The sequence below is a fragment of the Panicum virgatum genome, chromosome 7K, assembly GCF_016808335.1.
Source record: "Panicum virgatum strain AP13 chromosome 7K, P.virgatum_v5, whole genome shotgun sequence".
Classification (NCBI taxonomy): domain Eukaryota; kingdom Viridiplantae; phylum Streptophyta; class Magnoliopsida; order Poales; family Poaceae; genus Panicum; species Panicum virgatum.
Genome location: NC_053142.1, coordinates 3,257,866 through 3,280,519, shown reverse-complemented (window position 1 = coordinate 3,280,519; position 22,654 = coordinate 3,257,866). Strand labels below are relative to the sequence as shown.

The 22,654-nt window shown below is 50.4% G+C and overlaps 4 protein-coding genes across 5 annotated transcripts; 1 reads left to right on the top strand and 3 right to left on the bottom strand.

The window, feature by feature from the left end:
• Positions 1-2,461: 2,461 nt before the first annotated feature.
• LOC120639582 (heat shock protein 82-like) lies at positions 2,462-5,413 on the bottom strand. The gene is made up of 2 exons (XM_039915449.1): positions 4,968-5,413; positions 2,462-4,807 (listed from the first exon to the last, which is right to left on the bottom strand). Exons 1-2 carry the CDS (start codon positions 5,124-5,126, stop codon positions 2,819-2,821), a joined length of 2,148 nt encoding a protein of 715 aa, XP_039771383.1. The 5' UTR covers positions 5,127-5,413; the 3' UTR covers positions 2,462-2,818.
• A 5,952-nt stretch (positions 5,414-11,365) lies between these two features.
• LOC120642849 (serine/threonine-protein kinase STY46-like) lies at positions 11,366-13,351 on the bottom strand. The gene is made up of 4 exons (XM_039919457.1): positions 12,406-13,351; positions 12,123-12,195; positions 11,905-12,015; positions 11,366-11,632 (listed from the first exon to the last, which is right to left on the bottom strand). Exons 1-4 carry the CDS (start codon positions 12,663-12,665, stop codon positions 11,534-11,536), a joined length of 543 nt encoding a protein of 180 aa, XP_039775391.1. The 5' UTR covers positions 12,666-13,351; the 3' UTR covers positions 11,366-11,533.
• Positions 13,352-17,026: 3,675 nt separating this feature from the next.
• On the bottom strand, positions 17,027-20,357 carry LOC120639580 (glyoxylate/hydroxypyruvate reductase HPR3-like). Of its 2 annotated transcripts, none has more exons than XM_039915447.1 (2): positions 18,335-18,865; positions 17,027-17,851 (listed from the first exon to the last, which is right to left on the bottom strand). In XM_039915447.1, exons 1-2 carry the CDS (start codon positions 18,761-18,763, stop codon positions 17,330-17,332), a joined length of 951 nt encoding a protein of 316 aa, XP_039771381.1. In that variant the 5' UTR covers positions 18,764-18,865; the 3' UTR covers positions 17,027-17,329. The 2 variants fall into 2 exon arrangements, with proteins under 2 accessions (XP_039771381.1, XP_039771380.1); XM_039915446.1 differs by lacking the exon at positions 18,335-18,865 and adding an exon at positions 19,483-20,357 and having other exon boundaries at positions 17,128-17,851.
• On the top strand, positions 20,329-21,771 carry LOC120639581 (glyoxylate/hydroxypyruvate reductase HPR3-like). Its single transcript, XM_039915448.1, has 2 exons — positions 20,329-20,784; positions 20,906-21,771. Exons 1-2 carry the CDS (start codon positions 20,377-20,379, stop codon positions 21,431-21,433), a joined length of 936 nt encoding a protein of 311 aa, XP_039771382.1. The 5' UTR covers positions 20,329-20,376; the 3' UTR covers positions 21,434-21,771.
• Positions 21,772-22,654: the final 883 nt, after the last annotated feature.

Sequence of the window (22,654 nt, the reverse complement as noted above, 5' to 3'; positions counted from 1 at the left end):
GAACACATGTGACACAGCCTCGCATCTAAACACCGATCAGATGAGTAGCGAAAAATGTGATGAGGTACCTGCTCTCCTCGCGCACTGCCAAATCCTTGAGGTCACTGACCAAGCTCAAGTCGACCTGCTTCCGGAATGGGGCCATAGAAGCAAGCCTGCTGGCGCGAAGTGATGCTGTAGTAGGGGAATTGCTGCTCCACGTTTCGACGAACTCCCTTGCTGCTTGAACGGAGTGAGCATCTGACTTGCTCGAAGGTCGAAGCAGCAGCTAGGTGTCCATCAAGGACGCTTCTCGTGGTGGAATAGGGATTGGTGAAGCTGTTGCCGCATCCTGTGGTGGTGGACGTCGAGGCTGAAGCGCCACTTCGCGGCGTCGCAGTCGGTCCAAAGCGCGAAGGCCACAGACTGCAGTGTGCTCGTTACGCACATGAACACCGTGCTGGAGTAGTGGAACGGGTAGTCCCTGCCAGGGTTTTTTTTTACCGGTAAAAAAAATTCAGCACCTGCCGATAAATGCGATATTTCGGAAATATTGAAATTTTGACTAAATTTAAACAAATTCAATTTTTTTAAAAAAATTGACAAAATTCCACCTGAAACTATCTCTAAACCCTCCACATCACATTTGCATATAATAAACAGCAACATATCACAAGTTATAACACACAATTGATAGATCCATAGCAGTCCCAAATAAGCAGCAACTACACCCTGACAACAACATATCCATGATAGCACTGTCCGAAATAAACAGCAACATATTCATGATAATGCAAGGTCCCAAATATTAGACAGTCTTAACAGTCCCAAACAGTAATCTTAACTCTTTTTTTTTTGCCAAAGGGGAAGTTGCATTAAACTGAAGAACAGTACAACCCCTCCTTTACAACCAGACCCACACGGAAAGAGCAAATTACAAGCAAGTCCCTAAGGATGGATATGAACCAGTTTCCCAATCTTAACACCACAAACTTTACTACCACTAGCACCTTTATCTACACAATCATAATTTTCATAAAGGAACTTGAATGTTGGAATAACCAAAACTGTTAAAGCAAACTGAAACTCACCATCTTCTTTGGTTACACAGGCCATACCACCATCACCTTTGTCTCCCTCCACATCATCACCACCTAGGAAGCAAATCAGATTGTCAACAAAATTACACGTTGTTCACAGTAAATCAGAAATCACAAGTCCTAAAGTTTATTTGAACAAAGCTCACATTCACCTTCATTATCAGAGCTAGCAGAGCTATTGTCCTGTGATTCAGCATAAACAGGGCTACCATGTGAAAATCTGAATCACAGTCATCTTCAAATAGATAGATGTGCATATTCATCAACAATTGGATAGCCCTTCCATTTCTTCTTTGGAGGCCAGAGGCTGGGTTAGCCCCCAGGTTCATAGAAACCCTAAGAGGGGAGTCAGGTTCTCTCTCTGATACGCCTGACCGGTAACGCCCTCACTCCTAGCGAGGTGCGTTACCTAGGATTCGAACACCGGCCCTCCTTTTGTGGAGGTTGGCATCTAGGCCAGCCGGGCTACCTTCCATTTCTTCTTACCGTCCTTCTGACCAAAATGAAGCTTCCTCTTGACTTTAGCCACATCTGATGCGTCCATATGTGTGCCATCCAACAACGCCGGACCTTACAATGCAGTTGGGCCAGGTCTGACGATCCAATGTGCATTGATCTGAGATATGGACCAACTTCGTTGATTTGGAGCTAAGTGGGCTGATTTACATTGTATGTACTGCATACACATAGAGATAAATGTGGTTTTATAGGCCGGACCTGGGCTGCCGCACCCACAGCCCGGGACCTAGATCCCACCCACAGCCCGGGACCTAGATCCCACAGATAAATGCAGTTATCCTGCTGTATTGCAAGGAATTTCAGACGAAACATTTGCAAGGAATTTCAGACAATTCCTAAGAGGATCAGGGAGATCCAGTACTTACTCATTGAAGTAGACAAACAGAAAGCATAATTCCTGTAAATTAGGAAAGAAATTATGTTCTCAATTTGTGAAACAAGTCCTAGCAACACTTGCATCTTGGAAATGAAACTAACTCAATCATTGAAACGGACAAAACAAACCAGTGGAGCTATAAGAAATCTGAAAGATGAACCTGCTCATGAAGCTGGCAGTAGTGTAAATTGCAAGCATACCAAACAGATGTAGCTATCCTGCGGTACTGTAATTGAGACCAAACATGGTATCCCATCCCTAGCATGATGACAGATTCAGTACTTATTCATTAAACATACAAACAGAAAGCATATTTCTATTTCCAAGTAAAAGAAAGGATCATCTTTAAATCCACAACAGCAAATCCGTGCTTCAATTGATCGTTTCAATTCCAATTCCACATACCAAATTCTATTAGTCAAGCATACCACGCAAGGAAGCCTGCGAATTCAACATCGATCAAGCAAGGGACAGAAGCACACATGTGTTTCAGAGTTACAAGTATTAGGTCATATAAAGGAAAACCCCTTCACAAATATTGTTCTCATCATGCCACGAGAGACAGTGCATGGCCATCCAAAGTGTGACATCCAAGACAATGCACAAGCTTGGCACTCTGGTCGAAACGACTACATTGGCCTAGTAGGTGGTGGGAGCACTACTAGGAGTAGAACACGTACTAACACGACGCCTCAGAACGCATGCAGTAGAAGGAGTACACTACTGACTGGATACACCAACTGACACGACTCATCAGTACTAAAATCAACACACCAGCAACCGGATCGAAGGCAACCTCGAACTGGAAGGGTCGGTCCTCACGGTGTGGCCACACTCAGCTCGCTCAATCGACCTCCTCCATCTTGCTCTCCTCGGCAGCGCCGTCGTCGAGGGCGGGCATGTCGGCGTCCTCATCCCCAACGGCGCCCTCGTCGTCGATGTTGAGGCCGAGCTTGAGCATCCGGTGGATCCTGGCCGCGAACGTGTTGGGGTCGTCGAGGCTGAACCCGGAGGTGAGCAGCGCTGTCTCGAAGAGCAGCATGACGAGGTCCTTGACGGACTTGTCGTTCTTGTCGGCCTCGGCGCGCTTCCTGAGCTCCTCCATGATGCCGTTGTCCGGGTTGATCTCCATGGTCTTCTTGGAGGACATGTAGGCGCCCATGCTGCTGTCGCGCAGCGCCTGCGCCTTCATGATCCGCTCCATGTTGGCCGTCCACCCGTACTCGCCGGTGACGAGGCAACACGGCGAGTCGACGATGCGGTCCGACACGACCACCTTCTCCACGCGGTCGCCCAGGATGTCCTTGATCACCTTGCACAGGTCCTCGAACTGCCTCTTGCGCTCCTCGCGGCGCTTCTTCTCCTCCTCCGTCTCCTCGTCCAGCTTGAGGCCCTCCTTGGTGGCCGACACCAGCTTCTTGCCGTCGTACTCCTTGAGCTGGCCGACGGCGTACTCGTCGATGGCGTCCACCATGAAGAGCACCTCGTAGCCCTTCTTCTTGAGGCGCTCCAGGAACGGCGAGTTCTCCACGGCCTTCCGGCTCTCGCCGGTAATGTAGTAGATGTCCTTCTGCCCCTCCTTCATGCGCGTGACGTAGTCCTTGAGCGACGTCATCTCGTCGCCGCTCTTGGTGGAGTGGTAGCGGAGGAGGTCGGCGAGCTTGGCGCGGTTCTGGTTCTGCGAGTCCTCGTGGATGCCCAGCTTGAGGTTCTTGGAGAAGGCGTCGTAGAACTTGGCGTAGTCCTCCTTGTTCTCGGCGATCTCGAAGAACATCTCGATGCACTTCTTGACGAGGTTCTTGCGGATGACCTTGAGGATCTTGTTCTGCTGCAGCGTCTCCCGGGAGATGTTGAGCGGCAGGTCGTCCGAGTCGACGACGCCCTTGACGAAGCCGAGCCACTCGGGGATGAGCTCCTCGCAGTTGTCCATGATGAAGACGCGGCGCACGTAGAGCTTGATGTTGTTGAGCTTCTTGCGGGTGTCGAAGAGGTCGAAGGGCGCGCGGCGGGGCACGAAGAGGATGGCCTTGAACTCCAGCTGCCCCTCCACCGAGAAGTGCTTCACGGCGAGGTGGTCCTCCCAGTCGTTGGTCAGGGACTTGTAGAAGGAGGCGTACTCCTCGCGCGTGATCTCCTCGGGCTTGCGCAGCCAGATAGGCTTCTGCTTGTTGATCTGCACCCACTCGTGGGTCACCTCCTTCACCTTTTTCTTCTTCTTGTCTTTGCCCTTGTCGTCGTCGTCGACCTCCTCCACGTCGCCCTCCTTCTTGTCATCCTTTTCCTCATCCTCGTCGTCGCTGATCTCCTTCTCCGTGGTCTTCTCCGTCCAGAGGTAGATTGGGTAGCTGATGAACTCCGAGTGCTTCTTGACGAGGTCCTTGATGCGGCGCTCCTCCAGGTACTCGAGCTGGTCGTCCTTGAGGAAGAGCGTGATCTTGGTGCCCCGGCCGAGGCGCTCGCCGGTGGTGTCGAGCGTGACGGTGAAGGAGCCGCCGGCCTGCGACTCCCAGATGTACTGCTCGTCGTCGTTGTGCTTGGTGGTGACGACGACCTTGTCGGCGACGAGGTAGGCGGAGTAGAACCCCACGCCGAACTGGCCGATCATGGAGACGTCGGTGGCGCCGGCCGCCAGCGCCTCCATGAACTCCTTGGTGCCGGAGCGCGCGATGGTGCCGAGGTTGTTGACGAGGTCGGACTTGGTCATGCCCACGCCGGAGTCGATGATGGAGAGCGTCTTGGAGGCCTTGTCGGGCACCAGGCGGATGAAGAGCTCGGGCTGGGCGTCCAGCTTGCTCTTGTCCGTCAGGCTCTCGAACCGGATCTTGTCAAGCGCCTGCACTCACAACAACCATTTAGTTATTTGTTCTTCACAAACCATTCTTCAGCAACAAGGATGAATGAAACAGAGATACTAGCTACTGTATGCAAGAACACAGACAGGGGAGGAAAACAGAGGAAACAGAGCAATTTACAAGGAAACGGGGGGAACGTACATCTGATGAGTTTGAGATGAGCTCCCGCAGGAAGATCTCCTTGTTGGAGTAGAAGGTGTTGATGATGAGGGAGAGCAGCTGGTTGATCTCGGCCTGGAACGCGAACGTCTCCGTCTCCGTCTCCGCGCCCCCGGCCATGTGCACGTCGGCCGCCGCCATGGCTGATCGATCTGCTCGACTTGGGGAATCGAAGGTGTGCGAGAACGCGATGGATCGCTGCCGGATGGATGCTTTGCTCTCTTGTCACGATGGCAAGCTGGGAATAACAAGTGGGCGGATTTATAGGGTGGGTGGATCGCGTCGGTGCCCTGGGGGGAAGGTTTCGCGTCGCAGGTGTTCCAGGGCCTTCGCAATCGTTCGTGCGCTCCCAACGGCGGCGCGCTCTTTTGTTGCTCGGCGCGGGCTCCCGTGGATTCCAGAGCCTTCTCCTCCGCTCGCGGCTGAGCTGGCCAGCTGCTGGGAGGAGTGGCGGTTGCAGCAGGTGTCCTGGAAGCTTCTGCGCCTATCTGGGCGAGACGGGATGCCACAACGGCGGTGGCAGCCAGCTAGCAGTGGACAAGAGGCCATGTTTGGTTGGAGGTTAGAAAAATTTTGATGAGAGAGAAATAAAGCTTTGACCACTAATTAGTGGTATTAAATAAAATCTAATTACAAAATTACCTCCACAACGGTGGTACTGTAGCAGTTGCTCTAGCTAATGAGGCCTTTGACCGTACAATTGGAGGATGATTGAGCGCGGTTACTGTAGCATCATTGTAGCCAATCATGATGAAACTTGGCTCATTAGATTCGTCTCGAAAAGTTACACCCATTCCTAAAAAGGTTTTGCAAATAAACTTTGTTTAGTACTTCATGCATGCATTCGTCTTTTTGTGCAAAAGTTTTCGTGGTTTTATCCAAACAAGGTTTTTGTGCATTCGTCTTCTGGCGCCCGCCCGCGGAGGGTTACTCAGGGTTCACCTTACCGACGGTAAAGCGATTTTCGCCAACTAGCGGTATCGGTAAACCGGCGGTAAATCGCCGAAAATCGCTAGAAACCGCTCGAAATGACAATTCAAATTAAAAAACCGGTAACCGTTGTTTACCGACCGGTAATCGATATTTACCGACCGGTAACCGTCGTTTTTAACCGGTAAACACCGTATGACTTTGGAAAATTAAAAATTTTGGCAGCATTTCACCGTAATTTTGTAAATATCATTACTGATGGTATATATCAAACAATTATATAACATTTACACATACATAGAATAGAAGTTCATATCCATAAAAATAGAAATTCACATCCATAGTCCATATAGATCATCACAACAATAGTCCATGCAAATCATCACAACCATAGTCCTCACAAACCATCATCGTCAATATATATAATACATAGTAGTGGTTTCCGGTCCAAATGAACAAATGAAAATATATGTACATATTTGAAATATGAACACACATATATACTTATAGCTAAAATAAACAAATTAACATCCAACTACCATGAACAAATGGATCCATATAGCTAATATGAACACATGTTTTTGAATATAGCTACACAACAAACATCTAAAAATCAATGTAAATTCAAGAAATACTCACAATGCAATGGTTTCCGGTCCAAACGCGCCGATTTCCGCTCGGAAAACGCCGAATACCGCTCGGGATTACCGGTCCGAAAGTTTTTTTATTTTTTTGAGTGCCCAAACAGTTAAATATTTGAACATGTTCTATATTAGAATGATGTATGTCATCTCTACTTTCTTACCATATTTTTTCCTTTTTTATTTCAAATATTTTTGAAAATTTTAAATTCGGGCGAAATTTTTCGAAATTTACCGCCGGTATGGGTTGCCGCCTAGTAGCGGTATCGGTAAAAATCGGCGGTAACCGGCGGTTACCGATCGGTAAGGAAAACACTGGGGTTACCTAGCTGGCCTATTTCTTTTGACCCATATAGCAGTAGGCAGTATAGATGAAAAAAATATATACCCTATGTTTTTATCTCGAAATTAGGAACTGAAAAAAAGGCAACGGCTCCCATCAGGCCGGCTGTAATTTTGATGGATCGTACGTTGCTCCGCTAGAGACTTTTTTATCTGTACCACTCGCTCAGTCCCATGTGCGTGTGGGTCCTACGTAACATTATCTCTTCCCCTCCCATTCTCCTTCGCTCTCCATCACCGGCAGCGGCGTGCAAAGCGGCGACGGCGACAGGAGGATCGATGCGGCCTCGCCGGCCAACCTTCCTCCAGCACACTTGACATCTCCTTCGCGTCGCGCTCCTACCTCCCTCCCTCCTCTGCATGACGGGTGGGCAGCTCCTCGGGGGCACCACCAAACCCTAATAGCTCCGAGTAGCCTCGATCCACTCCAGCAGAGCCGGCCGCTGGGCGAGGTGTCGCTTTCGCCGACAGGTGGCTTGCGGCCACAGCGTCACGGGCAAGGCCATGAATGGGAGAGGCGGGGCGTTGCAGATGACAGCTACGCACAGGACGGGGCACCGCCCGGCGGCAGGAGTGGGAGGGTGATTCGGCTCATCAGCGACTCGACATCGAGGTGAGTTGCTGCCTCAATCCGGTGCGAACAAGGATCAGGAACAGAGTGCTCAGAGCTGGTGGATTTGGGATGGGGTGGTGCTGTTCAACTTCGGCGACTCCAACAACGACACGAGCAGTGTGGCAGTGGTGATGGGGATCCGCACTGCGCCGCCGGAGGGGCGAGCCTCCTTCCAATGGCCCATGGGGTGGCTTTCCGGCGACAGCGTCATCCTCGACTTAATCTGCGGAGTAGTACTTCATTTCCTACCCTAACCCTCCCCACCCGTTCGTTCATCCTGTGATTTCCAGCAGCTCCACTGGCTCGCTGCCAATGCCCCGCAATGATGGGTCCTCCTCCTCCATGTTATCTCCTATACTGCTATTGCAGCCCCTATAAATCTACATATCTTTCCCTCTTTTAGTTATGTTGTTTGTTTGATGCTCTTAACTCTAAAATGCACTTCCCTCCACAAACACAATGATACCTCCACACTTTCTATGCAGGATATTTATGTTGGATCACCAAGCAATTTGTCCATTGTGGTATCGTTTTTTTGTGTTCTTGTTTTAGCAATCTTTGATATGTCGAAGATTTTTCCTATTTTGGTTCTACTGATCAATTTCTAAAGAAAAACATTAATTTTAGTTAAGCATCTTTTCTAGCTACAATTAAGCATTTTACTTATGGCGTTTTAGCAATTTTTAGACTAATATATTTTATTCTGCAATTATAGCTTAGGATTTTAGCATTTCTCCAATAACGGTTAAGCAATTTATATATCATTATTTAGCATTTTTGCAATTGAGCCATGGAGGTGAACCCGATGAAATATTACTAGAGGTATTTGTTAGGACTCCCTCTCCTAGTTCCTCTGAGCAAGTTTTTAAAACTCATAAGCTTGTTCGTGCGGTTCTTTGGAGATCCTTAGTATTCTGCAAGTTCGGCAATCTTTGTAGGTTTGTTTTCTGATTGAGTTCAGCAGCTTGAGTAGCACATTTGTTTGCAATTTCTCATTATTGAAATCTCATTTTTCATATTTTGTGTATGGTTTGTAAAAGTCAATTGAAAATACTTTTGTTCATGCTCTAATTTTCTCACATTTTCTTCGAACTTTGCTTATATGGTTCCAAAATGTTGCTTATTCTGCCAAAGAAATTCACGATTATTAGTTAGGCGGAGTAATACTTTTAGTTGAGCAATTTTTCGCAATAAAACAAGCAAATGCATATGCATGTAGGCAATTTTTATAACATTTTATTTTCTCGAATCCCTTTGTTGATAATTAGGATACACCAAGTAGTTCTTCAGTTTATCCAGCTTACTTATATGTGCTACATGCTGTCTGATGTTTATCCAGCTTATTTATGTGTGCTACATGCTATCTGATGTATTGCTAGTTTTCTCATTATATGGCAGATGATATGAGCTCTTAAGTTATACAAGTATGAAGTACAATAATGTGTGTTTTTGATAATATGATTGTAGTTCTTTCCTGTGAGATGCCTGCACGCAGCATCACAGAATTATGATAGTTTAATATTTGCCTGTGATGTAGTTTTTTATTCAAGGAAGGAGGGAGAGGCAAATCTATTTGTGTAAATAGACTTCTATAAACCAAATTGCTATGCTTATGACATTTGGCAGTTCTGTATAAGTGTATATTTAATCATTTGTATTCTAAGTAAAATTATATATTCTATCTACATAGTGTTTTCTATTTTTAGGAACCATCCCTGCAGTGAATCTTTTTCCAAAAAAAAGAAAGGAGACAAAAGATCTGATACTCCGATTGCCAAAAATGATAGGCTGTACGACCTGTCTAATTTACGGTCGGCCATACATTAGCCAGGTTATTGAAAAAAGTAACAAAATAGTCACTTTGGTCCTTCAACTTTGCTCCAAGGGTCAAGTTTGTCCCTTAACTTCTAAAAAGACCAATTTGGTCTCTCAACTTTTATTTTTAAGTCAAATTTGTCCCTATATTGATGTGATGCTCCATAATACCATGACATAGATGTGAAAAGTCATTTTTACCCTTAGTTCCTTCTCATACTCAGTTGCAATTATTGTACAGTTGTAATTGATCAACAATGGGTCACAATTTGTAATTCTGGCATCCAAGTCGATTGGGGAAACCGAATTGGAAGCAAAACTTGAAGAGGCAGTCAGCAAGATCAAGAGGCATATAGTATTCACTGCATCTTTGTAATTGCAACATGTATTGACGGTGTCATAATTTTTAAGAGCTCCGAAGAGCATAGAGAAATTAAGTCTCTCTTAGCTATTTTGCTCCAAGGTGGTGTTGGCCTGATGGAGATGTCTGGTGGAAACATGGAACGGTGATGTGGCAGGCAAAGTTTTGTTAGTGTTGTTAACCTTGTACGGCATGTTTGGAATACAATATGTAAGAATTTTGCTGGAACCTTTACAGTTGTACTAGAAATTCTGAACAACCATAGGAATCGACGTATCTTGTACAAGTAAATTAGTTAGGAATATTCCATGTGATCCTATATGCCGCCCTTTGTCTCTGTATTATTGTGTCTGCAATCTACAATTATCAATTAAGAATCACTACCGAAGACGTGCGCACGGGGGACAAGAAGGAAAACTGCTAGGGGAAGAAAAACCAACGTGAGGGAGAAAAAAAAACCGCGCACGCCTAGCGCCAGGCGCGATGGCGGTGTGGGCTCGAGGGTGGGTGGGGCTCGGGTACTGAATAATATTCATACCTAGGGTGTATGTATATATATATATATATCGTAACAACTAGTTTTTTGGGCCGGGCCTGATTTACTGAGACGGTTGAGTTACAATGTTCGTCTCGGTTAATGTATATTAACCGAGGCTGACATTTTAAGATCTCTGCCTCTATTAAACGATTTTGCGAGGCAATTTTTTTGTGACTGTCTCGGTTAATGAAAAATGACCGCCTCGGTTAATCGCAGGCATTAACCGATGCGGTTCGAAATTGTGCCCGCTTCCGAGGTAATTTTTAAAAGTCACGGTTAATATTTTTCTTGTAGTGCCGTAAGTTGGAACACAAATATATTGATAATAATAGTTCATCACATACATTTTTTTGTGCTAAGGCCACCTTAGAGCCTGATTGGTTTCCCGCATCCGGTCCTAACCAGGCTCGTTAGGTGCAAGTGCGCGTTGTTTGGTTACCTGCACGTGCTGGGCCTGGCTCCTTTGATGCAAGATCTTACCCGCAGCCTGGCTCCGGGGATACGAGAAAATCGGGCGGATCCCGTGATCCAGGCTCGCGCGGTGTACCATGCACGGGCAGGTCTGATTGAAATACTCTGAGCTCGTGCATGCAACTGGCCGACCAATCGCTGGCGCTGAGGGAACAGGATCTATACCTACAAGCAACCAATCATGATGCGCCTGCATGCGTGCAGCCTAGCCGACGGCGGCCTGGTTCATCCGTGCGAGCAACGGTGGAGCCAGGGGGGCTAGTAGGGGCCACGGCACCCCCTAACGGCACAAAAAATTGTTAATCCCCTCTCTTATTTCCAGAAAGTATAATTAGATAAATAATTCTACAGCAAAACTAATGTCTAGTAGCTCACATTGCACTTTCAATTAAAGGCCACCAGATTGCTCAAGAGGCAACAACTACAAGCATGCAAGAAGTAACGTTCTAAGAGCCAATTTGGCATAACTTCGTCACCGGCTTTACTACTGTCAAAGTGCCATTTTTAAAATGGTTTCATTATGAGGGCCGTGAATAAGCCGTAAAATGGCTTTGTCTACGTGACTGAAGCAAAAAATTGTAGCTCCTACGGCTACCGTGATCCGAAGCGAATGAAGCCATTTTACCAAATATTTTTTAAAAAATAGTTTCGGCTTAACTTCATCAAAAAACAGCAGTAGCTACTTCAGTAGGAGCCGTAGATTCAAGAAGACCTCGCGAGGATGGGGAGATGAGGGTCGCCAAGGGCAATTCTAGACATGCTGCGTGTGGAGGCAGAGACGCCACCACGCGCCCGCATCATCGCCATTCGCCTTCCCTTGGTCTTCCCAGCCCCCCTTTAGAATTGTTGCTGGCTCCGCCATTGCGTGCGAGCCAGGCTAGGTACGTCCAGCCATCCAATTAGGCCCTTAATCTTCACGATCAAATCATCTGTCTCCTGCATGAACAATTGAAAGATGAGCGACATTTTCACAAAACACTTGCATAGTTGCATGTATAAGAGAACATGGCAGCAGATTTGATGGTTCAGTATGCCTATTAGAATGTTAGCTGGTAGAGATTGATATACACATTGATGTAGCAAATTGACATATTCTTTTAAACAATTCTGAACTCACAGTCAAAATTCAGACACGAAATTTGCATAATACTTTCATGATGGATGCTATAAACAGTCTAGGACTAAGCATGTGCACGCTCAAAACTCACCTCTGTCTCCCATCCATCGACGACAAAAACATCCAAGCAAAAGTTATCTTTGGTAGAGTAAACATAAGCTTCCTGAATATTCAATCCAACCTCCGAGAGCAACGTAGTAAGCTGTAGAACAAGCATTTGCCGTAAGAAACTGGACACATAAATAAGAAGAGCAAGCTTTGTGAAAATAACGACTTGACGAGTACATGAAATGGTCAGTTGGACATTACCCGGCTTAGGAGCTTGGGCCTGTCAATGGAAGAGAAAATGATCTCATGGATAAGCATGGTTTTCAAACGATCCCTGCATAAAATTAATTAACTGATTTTAGCAAAGAAAATAAAAAGAGAGTCACGGATGTAAGAAGTAGAAATTTTAAACTGTGGATGTCTTATTTCTGGAGAAAAGACAGAAAGAGAAGGAAATAAAAGCAGCACTTTATAAGTGAGTCCAACTATTTCCACAAGAAGGAAGCGTAGGGAGGGAAGGATTGCAGATAAAGTGAAGAAGTACCTAGAGGAGGTAGACATGGAATCATTGCCGTCCACAGTCTTTCTCCTCTTGAAACTTAGGTCCTCCAACAACCTTTGACGTGGCTCCTCAAGCTCTTGATTGTGGCCAGTGTCGAGATAATCCGGTCGATCTGGCATGCTCTGCTCGCCCCGAGGCCGAGGCAGGGCATAGCAATTAGCAATACAAGACAATCGTGAATAAAAAAACAGAGCAAGTTTCATTTTTGGCTTGCACTTTAGAATCAGACAATTAATCATCATCTTGGCCGTTGTCAAATCAAATCAAATCGGATCAGATCATATCAGACTATCAGTGCTCCTTTTCTCTCTTGTTGCTGTTTCTGGGGGGCAGGCACAGACAGAAAAGAGAGGTCTTTTGGGGGTGAGTAGAGTACTAGTAGGCAGGCGGTAGTTAGTGGACCTTGATAAATCGCGCGTGGAAGACGGGTCGCTTCTCCGGGTCTGCGCACTCCTGGAGGATCTCCAAGTGCAGGAGGACGTCCTCGGCCTTGTCTTCGACGTCGAAGTCGAAGAGATACCTCCGGGGCAGCCTCTGGAGGTGGCGGGCGAGGCGGCAGTGGAAGGAGGGGTCCGCGAGCGTCTCCTCGTGTCTCCCCGTCAGGCGGAGGCGCTCGCAGATCCTCCTCTGCACCCCCAAGTGGAGGTCCGGCTGGGCCTCGCGCGGCGCCGGGGAGCTCTCGCCCGTGCCCTCCTCCTGTTCCTGCTGCACCTCTTCTCCAACGCGCCGCCATGAGCCATCGGCCGGAATCTTGGAACCTCAGGCGGTTGCGTTGCGTTGCGCCCGTGGGACCGGCCGGCCGAGTCGGGGCACCCTAGGATAATATTTATAGAGGGGCGCCGGCCAGCCGGCCGTCGGGGAGACCGCCGATTGGATTGAAGACGACAACGGACATGGAATGGAATGGCCCAAGCGCATATTTTAAATATATACAGTATTAATTAATTAACTATACTACGAGTTGCTTTGGATCAGTTAAAGCTTGTACTAAATTTTGGTCACCATATGATGTAGGAGTACTACTCCAATATGGGATGAAAAAATTATTTTTTTAGCTGGTTTCTGTATAATATCCCAATCCCATCTTTGGGATCCAAATATGACCTTACATTACTATGATAGCAGTTATGCATGTACGTTGCTATGGAAAAACAAATAAATAACACTGCGAGCAGCATCAATAAACTATATTGTAACCACATTGCGAGTACAGTCGTCCTAACTTCTTGCTTAGCACGCCTCGCTATGCATTTAAAATATATTTTAATACAAAGAATTAGTTATACATGTCAATACCAATTCCAAACAGTATATTGGAATACGGGCTTGTTTGCTTTTTTTCAATTTATAAGTCATAGGTCTCGTCACATCACATCACATGTTTAACCACCAATTAGGAGTACTAAATATACACTTATTGCAAAAATAATTTCATAAATCATGACTTAATCACGAGACAAATCTATTAAGCCTAATTAGTCCATAATTTGACCACTAATTGCTACAGTAACCATTCACTAATCATGTATTAATTATACCTAATAGATTTATCTATAGACCTAATTGCAACTTATGCAATTGGTTTTATATTAAGTTGGCATCTGAATATTCGAATTGGCATCCAAATATTTGATGTGACGACGGCTACTTAAAAATTCAAACGAGGTCTAAATATAAAAACGTATAGAACACATTGGATACTTAAGATCTACAAATCGATCTATCAATCATCTAGGTGTTTACGATTTTCGGTGTCTGTTATGGTTTTGGTTTTCTATAAATTCGGTGTTCCCTGCTAGGGCGATCAGTTGTGAGGGCTGGGACACCGAACAAACCAAAACACCGTTTACCTCTATTATTATAATCGGCATACTCCAGATGGCCAAACCTATATGTGACGGTAGCGTGTGATCTGCCCTCTCACAGGGCATGGCAAACGGACAGGGCTGGCGCGCGTAGAGCAGACTGTAGAGTGATTGCTGAAAGGTTTAATCTGTTATCAACCCCAACCCAACCAAGATCAGGCAGCCACTGTGGCACTGTCGTCCAGAAGAATGACAAAGCACTTAGCAGTTTGGCAAACAGAAAACGCATGCCTCCCTTAAATTCTGCCGTCTTCAAAGTAACTCCAATTGATTTGTTCCAACGCGAAAACCTCTTCACTTCGTGTACGTTCATCTATCAACACTCTGCTTCCAGCTGCTGCCTCTATCTATATATACGCGCCACAGCTTCCTTCGCCAGCATCACAGCTTTCCAATGGCACGCCACGCCAGCGCCGTCATCTCCCTCGTTATCCTCGCCTGCGTCATGGCAGCGACCAGCCTCACACCCCAAGCGCAGTCAACCCGACATCTCCAGGTGCCCGCCGCCGTAGACCAGGCGGCGGTGTCCTTACCCGGCGGCAGCCCCGACGAGTTCATGGAGGAGGCTCGTGAAGCAGCGTCGTCTAGGCCGCGAGAGCAGGCCACGGACGACGGCGACTCCTTCGGTAGCGGGCTACTGGCACCGGCTATTCCCACGCCTACCACGGCTGAGAGGGGGCTGGCGGACGATCCTGTCAGGAGGATCCTACCTTTTGACGAGCCGTACCATCCCAACATCCAACCGCGTTACTGAACTGAATCTTCCGTTGTGTCTATGAATGTTAAATGTGGTATTGGATTTAGGTGCCTAAACCATTTAAAGGGGTCCATCTAGATCCTAAACATGCCGCACCAGCTCTCGATGCCGATGTGGCATGTCATATGGTGATATGCTTATGAATATTTTAAAAAAGATAATCACCTTAAGTAATTTACTCCTCTCTCTCCCCGGCATCATTTCTCTCCCACTACCTCTTTCTCTTCTTTCCGGCATCATTCCCCTCTCTCTCCCCCTTTCTTTCTCTTTCTTCGCTCAACTCAAGTCAAGAAGAGCTCCTTCCGCCTTCAGCCACACCCTCTCTCTCTCCTTCTCCAACCACTACCGGAAAATATGTGTTTACCGTGTGCCTTCTTGTTTGCCGTGTGCAGCATTTCGAGCACACGGCAAACACATTGTTTGCCATGTGCCTATCAAAAAACACACGGCAAAACTTTTGCCGTGTGTTACAGATCAGGGCACACGGCAAATAATGTATTTACCGTGTGTCCTTCTATATAACACACGGCAAACAAAATTCCCCCTCGCACGAACACCCCATCTGGCCCGGCCCAACACACCCTCTCCCTAACCCTACCCCCTCACACGCCCTCCACTCCCGCCACCCCATCTCTCTCCCCACAGCCCCCCCCCTCTCTCTCCCTCCTCTCTGCCCACGCCGCCACCAATCCCTCCTCTCTGACGCCACCGCCGGCCCGACCGCTGCCTAGATCCGGTGCGGGGACAGCGGCTCGGAATGCCTCCGGCGCGTGGACGGACCCCTCCCGGCGTACTCCTCTCGCGTGATCACCGCCACGCCTCGCGCCACCCTCGTGCGCCCCGACCGCTGCTCAGATCCAGCGCGGGGGCGGCGGCTCGGAGTGCCTTCGCCGACCTCCGACGCGCGGCCGGCCCCCTCCCGGCATGGCCCTCTCCTGACCGGCCCTCTCCCGGCGTGGCCTCGGAGTGGCTTCGCCAACCTCCGGCGCGCGGCCGGCCCCTTCCTGGCGCCCGCCCGGCCCCCTGCTCTTCCTCCTCCGGCGCGCGGCCCCTTCCCTCTCCTCTCCCTCCACCAGATCTGGGAACGCGGGTGGTGCTCGACGTCGGCTGCGGCGTGGCCAGCTTCGGCGGCTACCTCTTCGACCGCGGCGTGGCGGTCGTGTCCTTCGCACCCAAGGACGAGCACGAGGCGCAGGTGCAGATGGCGCTCGAGCGAGGGATCCCGGCCATCTCCGCCGTCATAGGCTCCAAGCGCATGCCCTTCCCCAGCAAGGCCATCGACCTCGTCCACTGCATGCGCTGCCGCGTGCCCTGGCACACCGACGGTGGCGCCCTCCCCTCCTTCCCCGCTGGGAAGCCGCACCGGGGGACGGCGACGGCGACGGCGACTACTTCTTCCTCCGGTGCTCGACGTCGATGGTGGAGGCGCAGATGGCTCCTACGGCGGGGCAGCGAACGGCGGCGGCGGCCGCCATGGCAATAGCGGCGGGGGTGGGAGCGACGGCGGGGTGCGGCCGGCAGTGCAGCAGCGGTGGGGTGCGGGCGGCGTCGGGGTGCCGTCGGGCCCGCATGGATTTCTTTTTTTTATTTGCTATTCATTTTTTTGCCGGGTGTCGGAAAATGCACACGGCAACCTCTTTGCCGTGTGCCCGACAGAAGGCACACGGCAAAGGACCTATTTACCGACACTTGTATGCCGTGTGCCCTTTGCCGTGTGTTACACACGGCAAAGATTTTGCCGTGCGTTTTTCGGCCTTTGCCGTGTGCTTTTGGCACACGACAAACTAGACGGCTCCCGTAGTGAATATCTCTCTCCCTGGCCTCTTATATCCCTTCTCCCGCTCCTTTACCTCACCTATAGATACATTGGTGCTGAGAGCTCGCGTGGCACGTTTGGAATTTGGATGGGCATATTTAAACGGTTTAGGGAACCAAAATGCATTTTCGAAGTTTGGAGAGCTAGCTGACACAACAATATATATTTAGGGATCTGGGATGCACCGTTCGGCTATTTTTATTTGGAAGAATGAACGAATAATTAGGTTCCCTCTCACGCTCAACGGCTGAAGGTCCAGAATTTCCTAAACCAAAAACCTCTACTTCAAGTCAAATTTTCCGTCAACTTCAGCTAAAGAAAACAAGTTTTCCAAAAAATTTTTGAAGGAAATGGCAAGAGATTTGCTGTAACTTTTATTATTAGAAAAAAGAAGATTAAAAAAGTACAAGCCACTCCAAACCCCTCGCAACTGAAGCCCTGTCCTGTGTGGCCGAGTTCACACAGAGCTCAGAGCGTGACGGGGCTGAGCAGCGGCCTCCCGGCGAAGAAGGCCTCGAGGTTTCCGGCGACGACGTCCAGCATCCCGCGGAAGGACTCCGGCGTGAACACGGCCCTGTGGTCCGACAGGACGACGTTGTCCATGGCGAGCAGCTCCGCCGGCACGTCCGGCTCCTTGTCGAACACGTCCAGCCCGGCGCCGCCGATGACGCCCTCCCGCAGGCAGCGCACCAGCTCCAGCTCGTCCACTAGCCCGCCGCGGCCGACGTTGACGAGCACGCCGTCCTTGCCCAGCGCCTCCATCACCTCCCGCCCCACCACGCGCTGCGTCTCCTCCGTCAGCGCGCACGACAGCACCAGCACGTCGCTGTCCGCGGCTAGGGCGCGCACCGTGGGGACGAACCTGTAGGGCGACGACGGCTTGGGCGACCGCGAGTGGTAGGCGACGGGGCACCCGAAGGCGGCGAGGCGCCGCGCCACCTGCGAGCCGATGCGGCCGAGACCCACGATCCCCACGCGCTTGCCGCTCACCTGCACCAAACCAACCACTTGTCAATTTTATTTCTCTGCTTCCTCTTCTTTTTTTTTTTTGGTTTTGTTTGATGATCCCCCGCTAGCATTATGATGAGCACAGCTCCTGTCCTCCCTCTGGACTCCCGTTCGATGGCGCCCATCGTGCCACCGGTGCCATTCGGGGATGGTTGGTGGGCGGGGCGGTCGCCGGCGATCGGGTTGGCGGCAGGACGCAGTGGAGCTTAGAGAGTTCGGGTTTCCGAAGGTGCCATGCCCATTGGGCTTAGAGGCGGATATGGCGGCGGCGGTGGCAGTGGTTTGTCCGGCAGCGTGGGCGAGGGGGCGCAACAGTTGGTGGCGGCTGAGGGAGGGCATTTGCCACTGCGCTCATCAAATCCGCATTGGATGATCCTCCAGTTCGTGCTCTTGATTAGTTGGAAAGCACAAATCAGTGCAATAATAAAATTATCAATTTTCTAGCATAGTAAATTGATCGAGAACCTTGGTGGCGAGCGGGTACTCGCCGTGGGCCACCCAGCCGCCGCGGCGGACGTAGGCGTCGGCTGCGGGAACGCGGCGGAGCGCGGCGACCGCGAACGCGTCCCCGGCGTTGGTGACCCGGATCCCGCGGCGCCGGCACGCGGCGAGGTCGACGTGGTCGACGCCGACGGACGAGGCCACTACCAGCTCCAGCGCCGGGAGCGCGTCGATGAGGTCCGCCGTCACCGCCGGGAGGTCGATGGTGAGGAGCGCCCGCGCCGAGGCGGCGGCGGCCGCGTCGGCCCCGGCGGGGGGGGGGGGGAGGTGGTAGCGGGCGGAGAGGTCCGACTGGAACTCTGGGATGAGAGGGTCGGCTAGGAGCACGAGCGGCTTGCAGGCGCCGTCCTGGTCGATGCGAGCGGCGGGTTCTTGGGTCGTAGTCGGCGCCATCTCCTCTGGCGACGACCCCAGCCAGTCCCAGGGTGCTCGTTCTCTTTTTTCCTTTACTTCTACCCACTACTCCAAATAGGCCTCTTCTCGCAAGCAAGAAAGCCCATACATTGTTGATATCAATTGATCTAAATCAACTCACGATGTATGATTAATAAGCAGCTATTTTAGAATTAAAATGGTCTTGGTGGTAAGATTTATAAATGAATTGGCTGAAAAAATAGTTTCATAAACAATCCATTTTTTAATACAATTAATTAATTGTAATTTTTAGAGATTTGAAAATTCACCTTCAAAGTTTAGGGACCGAAATGATATATTAAGCAAGTTTGGGGGTCTGAAGATACATCTTGAGAGTTTAGGGGCTCGAATAACACCTTCGGACAAGTTTAGAGATCTAAAAATACATTTTGAGAGTTTAGAGGCTTAGATGACACTTTGAGATAAGTTCGAGGACCGGCCATATATATTTTACTCGCTTATGCATAGATCGATTTGGGTCGATCAACTGACACCTTCGTAATCAGGATTTCTATCATTAAGTCGGAGAGGAAATTTAGAAATTCTTATGGTCCTAAATACGAATTTCTATGTCATAGTACTACATCTTGTGCCCTATCCCGAATTTCTCTCATCGCACTGAATCTGAATGGTCCAGACTGCGTCTGACTCGGTCAACAAGCAGGAGGTGGCGTGGTTTCACAGGTCAAACTACTAACCTTGGTAGCGAGCGGGTACTCGCCGTCCGTGGCCCACCTGCCGCGGCGGAGGTACGCCTCGGCGGCGGCGATCCTGCGCAGCACGGCGATGAGGAGGCCCACGGCGTAGTCGGCCGAGTCCGCGGAGAAGGCGTCCCCGGCGTTGGTGACGGCGAGCCCGCGGCGGCGGCAGGCGTCCAGGTCGACGTGGTCCAGCCCGACGGAGGTGGCCACCACGAGCTCCAGCGCCGGGAGCCTGCCGATGAGCTCGGCGGTCACCTCCTTGAGCCCCGGCACGAGCAGCACCCTGGCCTCGCCCGCCGTGGCCTCGTCGGCGTCCGCGGCCAGGGCCAAGCGGTACCGGCCCTCCAGCACCGCGGCTAAGTTCGGGAACAGTGGCTGCACCAGGAGCACCAGCGGCTTGTGGTCGTCCGCCCTCGCGCTGGTCGCCGGCGACGACATCCTTCCGTTCCGCTGGGATAGGTAAGAGGGCAGGCTCTGATTTGGAGAGGAAAGAAGCGACAATCGCAAAGTCCTTTTTCTTTATGGTGGTGTGATGGGTGGGTGGCTGATAAATTATTCGTTGTCGATTCTTTCATAAAAAAATCACGGTCGATTATGCAACAAGTTTTTTCCCTTTTGCGAATGGTCGACTATGCCATGGATCTTGCAAGAATCAGGACAAGTTTTGTCAACAATTTTCAAGAACTGACTGACAGCATATTCAGCTCGGCTGCAACAGCAAATCTTGATGCTGAAGGCTACTACTTTATTCAGATGCGCGATGGCCGTTGGCACGCGATCCTACGGCAAACGTGCGGGCCTGCTCTGCTTAGTGGGACCAGATCCACCGCCCCCAACAGCCCGAATCCAATCCTCGGGGGCAGAACAGAGCAGGCCAGGCCAGGCCAGGCGATGGCTGCCGCGGCGGCGCCGGCCGCGAGGCCAGGGCTCCTCCTCCTGCGCCGCACGGACGCCACCTTCTCCGCGGCGCTGCGCGCGCGCTACCGCGTCTTGGACTTCTACGGCTCGGGCGCGCCCCTCGGCGCCTTCCTCGCCGCCGCCGCCGCGGAGCCGGACCCCCCGCGCGCAGCGCTCGTCGTCGCCGGCGGCGCCGTCCTCGTCGACGCGGCGTTCATGGACGCCGTGCCCTCCCTCCGCTGCGTCGTCACCACGGGCGCGGGAGTGGACCACATTGACCTCGCCGCCTGCGCGCGCCGCGGCGTCGCCGTCGCGGGCGCGGGCAAGATCTTCTCCGCTGCCGACCGCTACGTCCGCGCCGGGCTCTGGCCGGCGCAAGGGGACTACCCACTTACCTCCAAGGTTCGATTTCTTTTTCTATCTCCTTCCCAGCAGTTCTTGGCATCTTGCTTGGATATAGTAGTAATTTACATTTGCTGTAGAACAAAAATACAATCATTTTTTTCTGTCCACTCCAATTCAGCTGAGCGGCAAGCGCGTGGGCATCATCGGCGTCGGCAGCATCGGGTGGCTGATCGACAAGCGCCTCGAGGCATTCGGCTGCGTCGTCTCCTACCACTCGAGGGCGCCCAAGGCCACCTCCGTCCCCTACCGCTACTTCCCGGACGCGCACGCCCTCGCCGCGGACTGCGACGCTCTGGTCGTCGCGTGCGCGCTCAACGACGCGACGCGGCGCATCGTGGGGCGGCGCGTGCTGGACGCCCTGGGGCCGAGCGGCGTGGTGGTGAACGTCGCGCGCGGGGGGAACGTCGACGAGCAGGAGCTCATCGCCGCGCTGCGGGAAGGAAGGATCGCCGGCGCTGGGCTCGACGTGTTCGAGAACGAGCCGCACGTGCCGCCGGAGCTGCGAGAAATGGACAATGTCGTGCTGACGGCGCACGAGGCGTCGTTCACCGAGGAGTCGGCCTCTGACCTCCGCGAGCTCATGATCGGGAACCTAGAGGCCTTTTTCTCCGGGAAACCGTTGCTGACGCCGGTGCCTCTTCCATAGCTAGTATATTCTTTTTTACTGCAAGTGGAGTGCATTGCGTCTGGGTTTCAGTTGCAAGCACAATTCGGAATGTTCATGACCCAACAGATCCTATTGTATTTCTTTTTTTTTAACTTAAAATTGTATTTCAGTATGTCTACGAACTAGGTAGTTGCAAGCTGTGGCACTTTTGTTTCAGTTGTGATCAATGGGGTAGTAGAATGTTTTAAGATGATGAATAAGTCCAGTACTGCAGACTGCAGAGGCACGGCACCTTTCAGTGTGTGTATATGTTGCCAAGAAATTGTATCCAGCCAATACAAAATAAAGGAGAAAAACCAAATGTTTGTATCAGAACAGAACCCAATTGGATAGCTTCCAGCTTCTCAGGATAAGCTCCTCTGCCACACTAACTCTTCCCCACCAGCTACAGCTACAGGTAACAGCTGCTGCTGAATTTGTTTAGGTATGTTAATTTGCTGGTATCTGAATTTGTTTAGGTGCATCCAATATGCTGGACCGAATTGAGATCGACAGATGCCGCAAGTTTGACATCCATCATTCACTGATGCTAAGACTTGTGGTAAAGAGTCTGAGGACGTGCCTGGCATCTACCTGAACTCCTGAAGGCCATGTTTTGATAAGAAATATGATGGAGCTGTGCTGGTGGCTTTCTGGATACAGTCTAGCTGCTGACCAAGTAAAATGAAGTCGATTTCAAGTACAAGGAAGGTCGTTTTGAAGTTGGTACAAGTGCAGGTACGTGTTTGGCTCTCTGGTGAAATACAGTTAGTTTCTGGTGCGTTGGGCCAGCAATACCTGGTTTTTGTGCTTCATGCGTGTTTCTAATTGCAAACCTGAGTAACTGACATGGTATGTGAAGTTGGCTGTCCTGGCAGTTTAGCAGGCTGTCGCTTTGCACTGAGCTGTGAACGGTTTACAGTCCTGTTTTCAAACAAAATGGGAGAGACTGTAGTTCTAAAACATCAATCAGTAAATCCAGTATCACATCTCGCTGTTAGAGGAGTCAAGGGCCTATTGGGCCTTAGCCCACTAGGGTTAATTAGTCGTTTGCTTAGGGGTCAAGTAAACCTCTCTATATAAGGAGAGTAGATGTATCAATCTAATCAAGCAAGAAATTAGAAGAAAATCCCTTCTCTCTTGCCGGCCGTGGGCGAAGCCCCGCAGCCGGCGTTCCCAGCGCCCCCAACCCTAGCCGCCGCTCTCTCGCCCTCGCAGCCG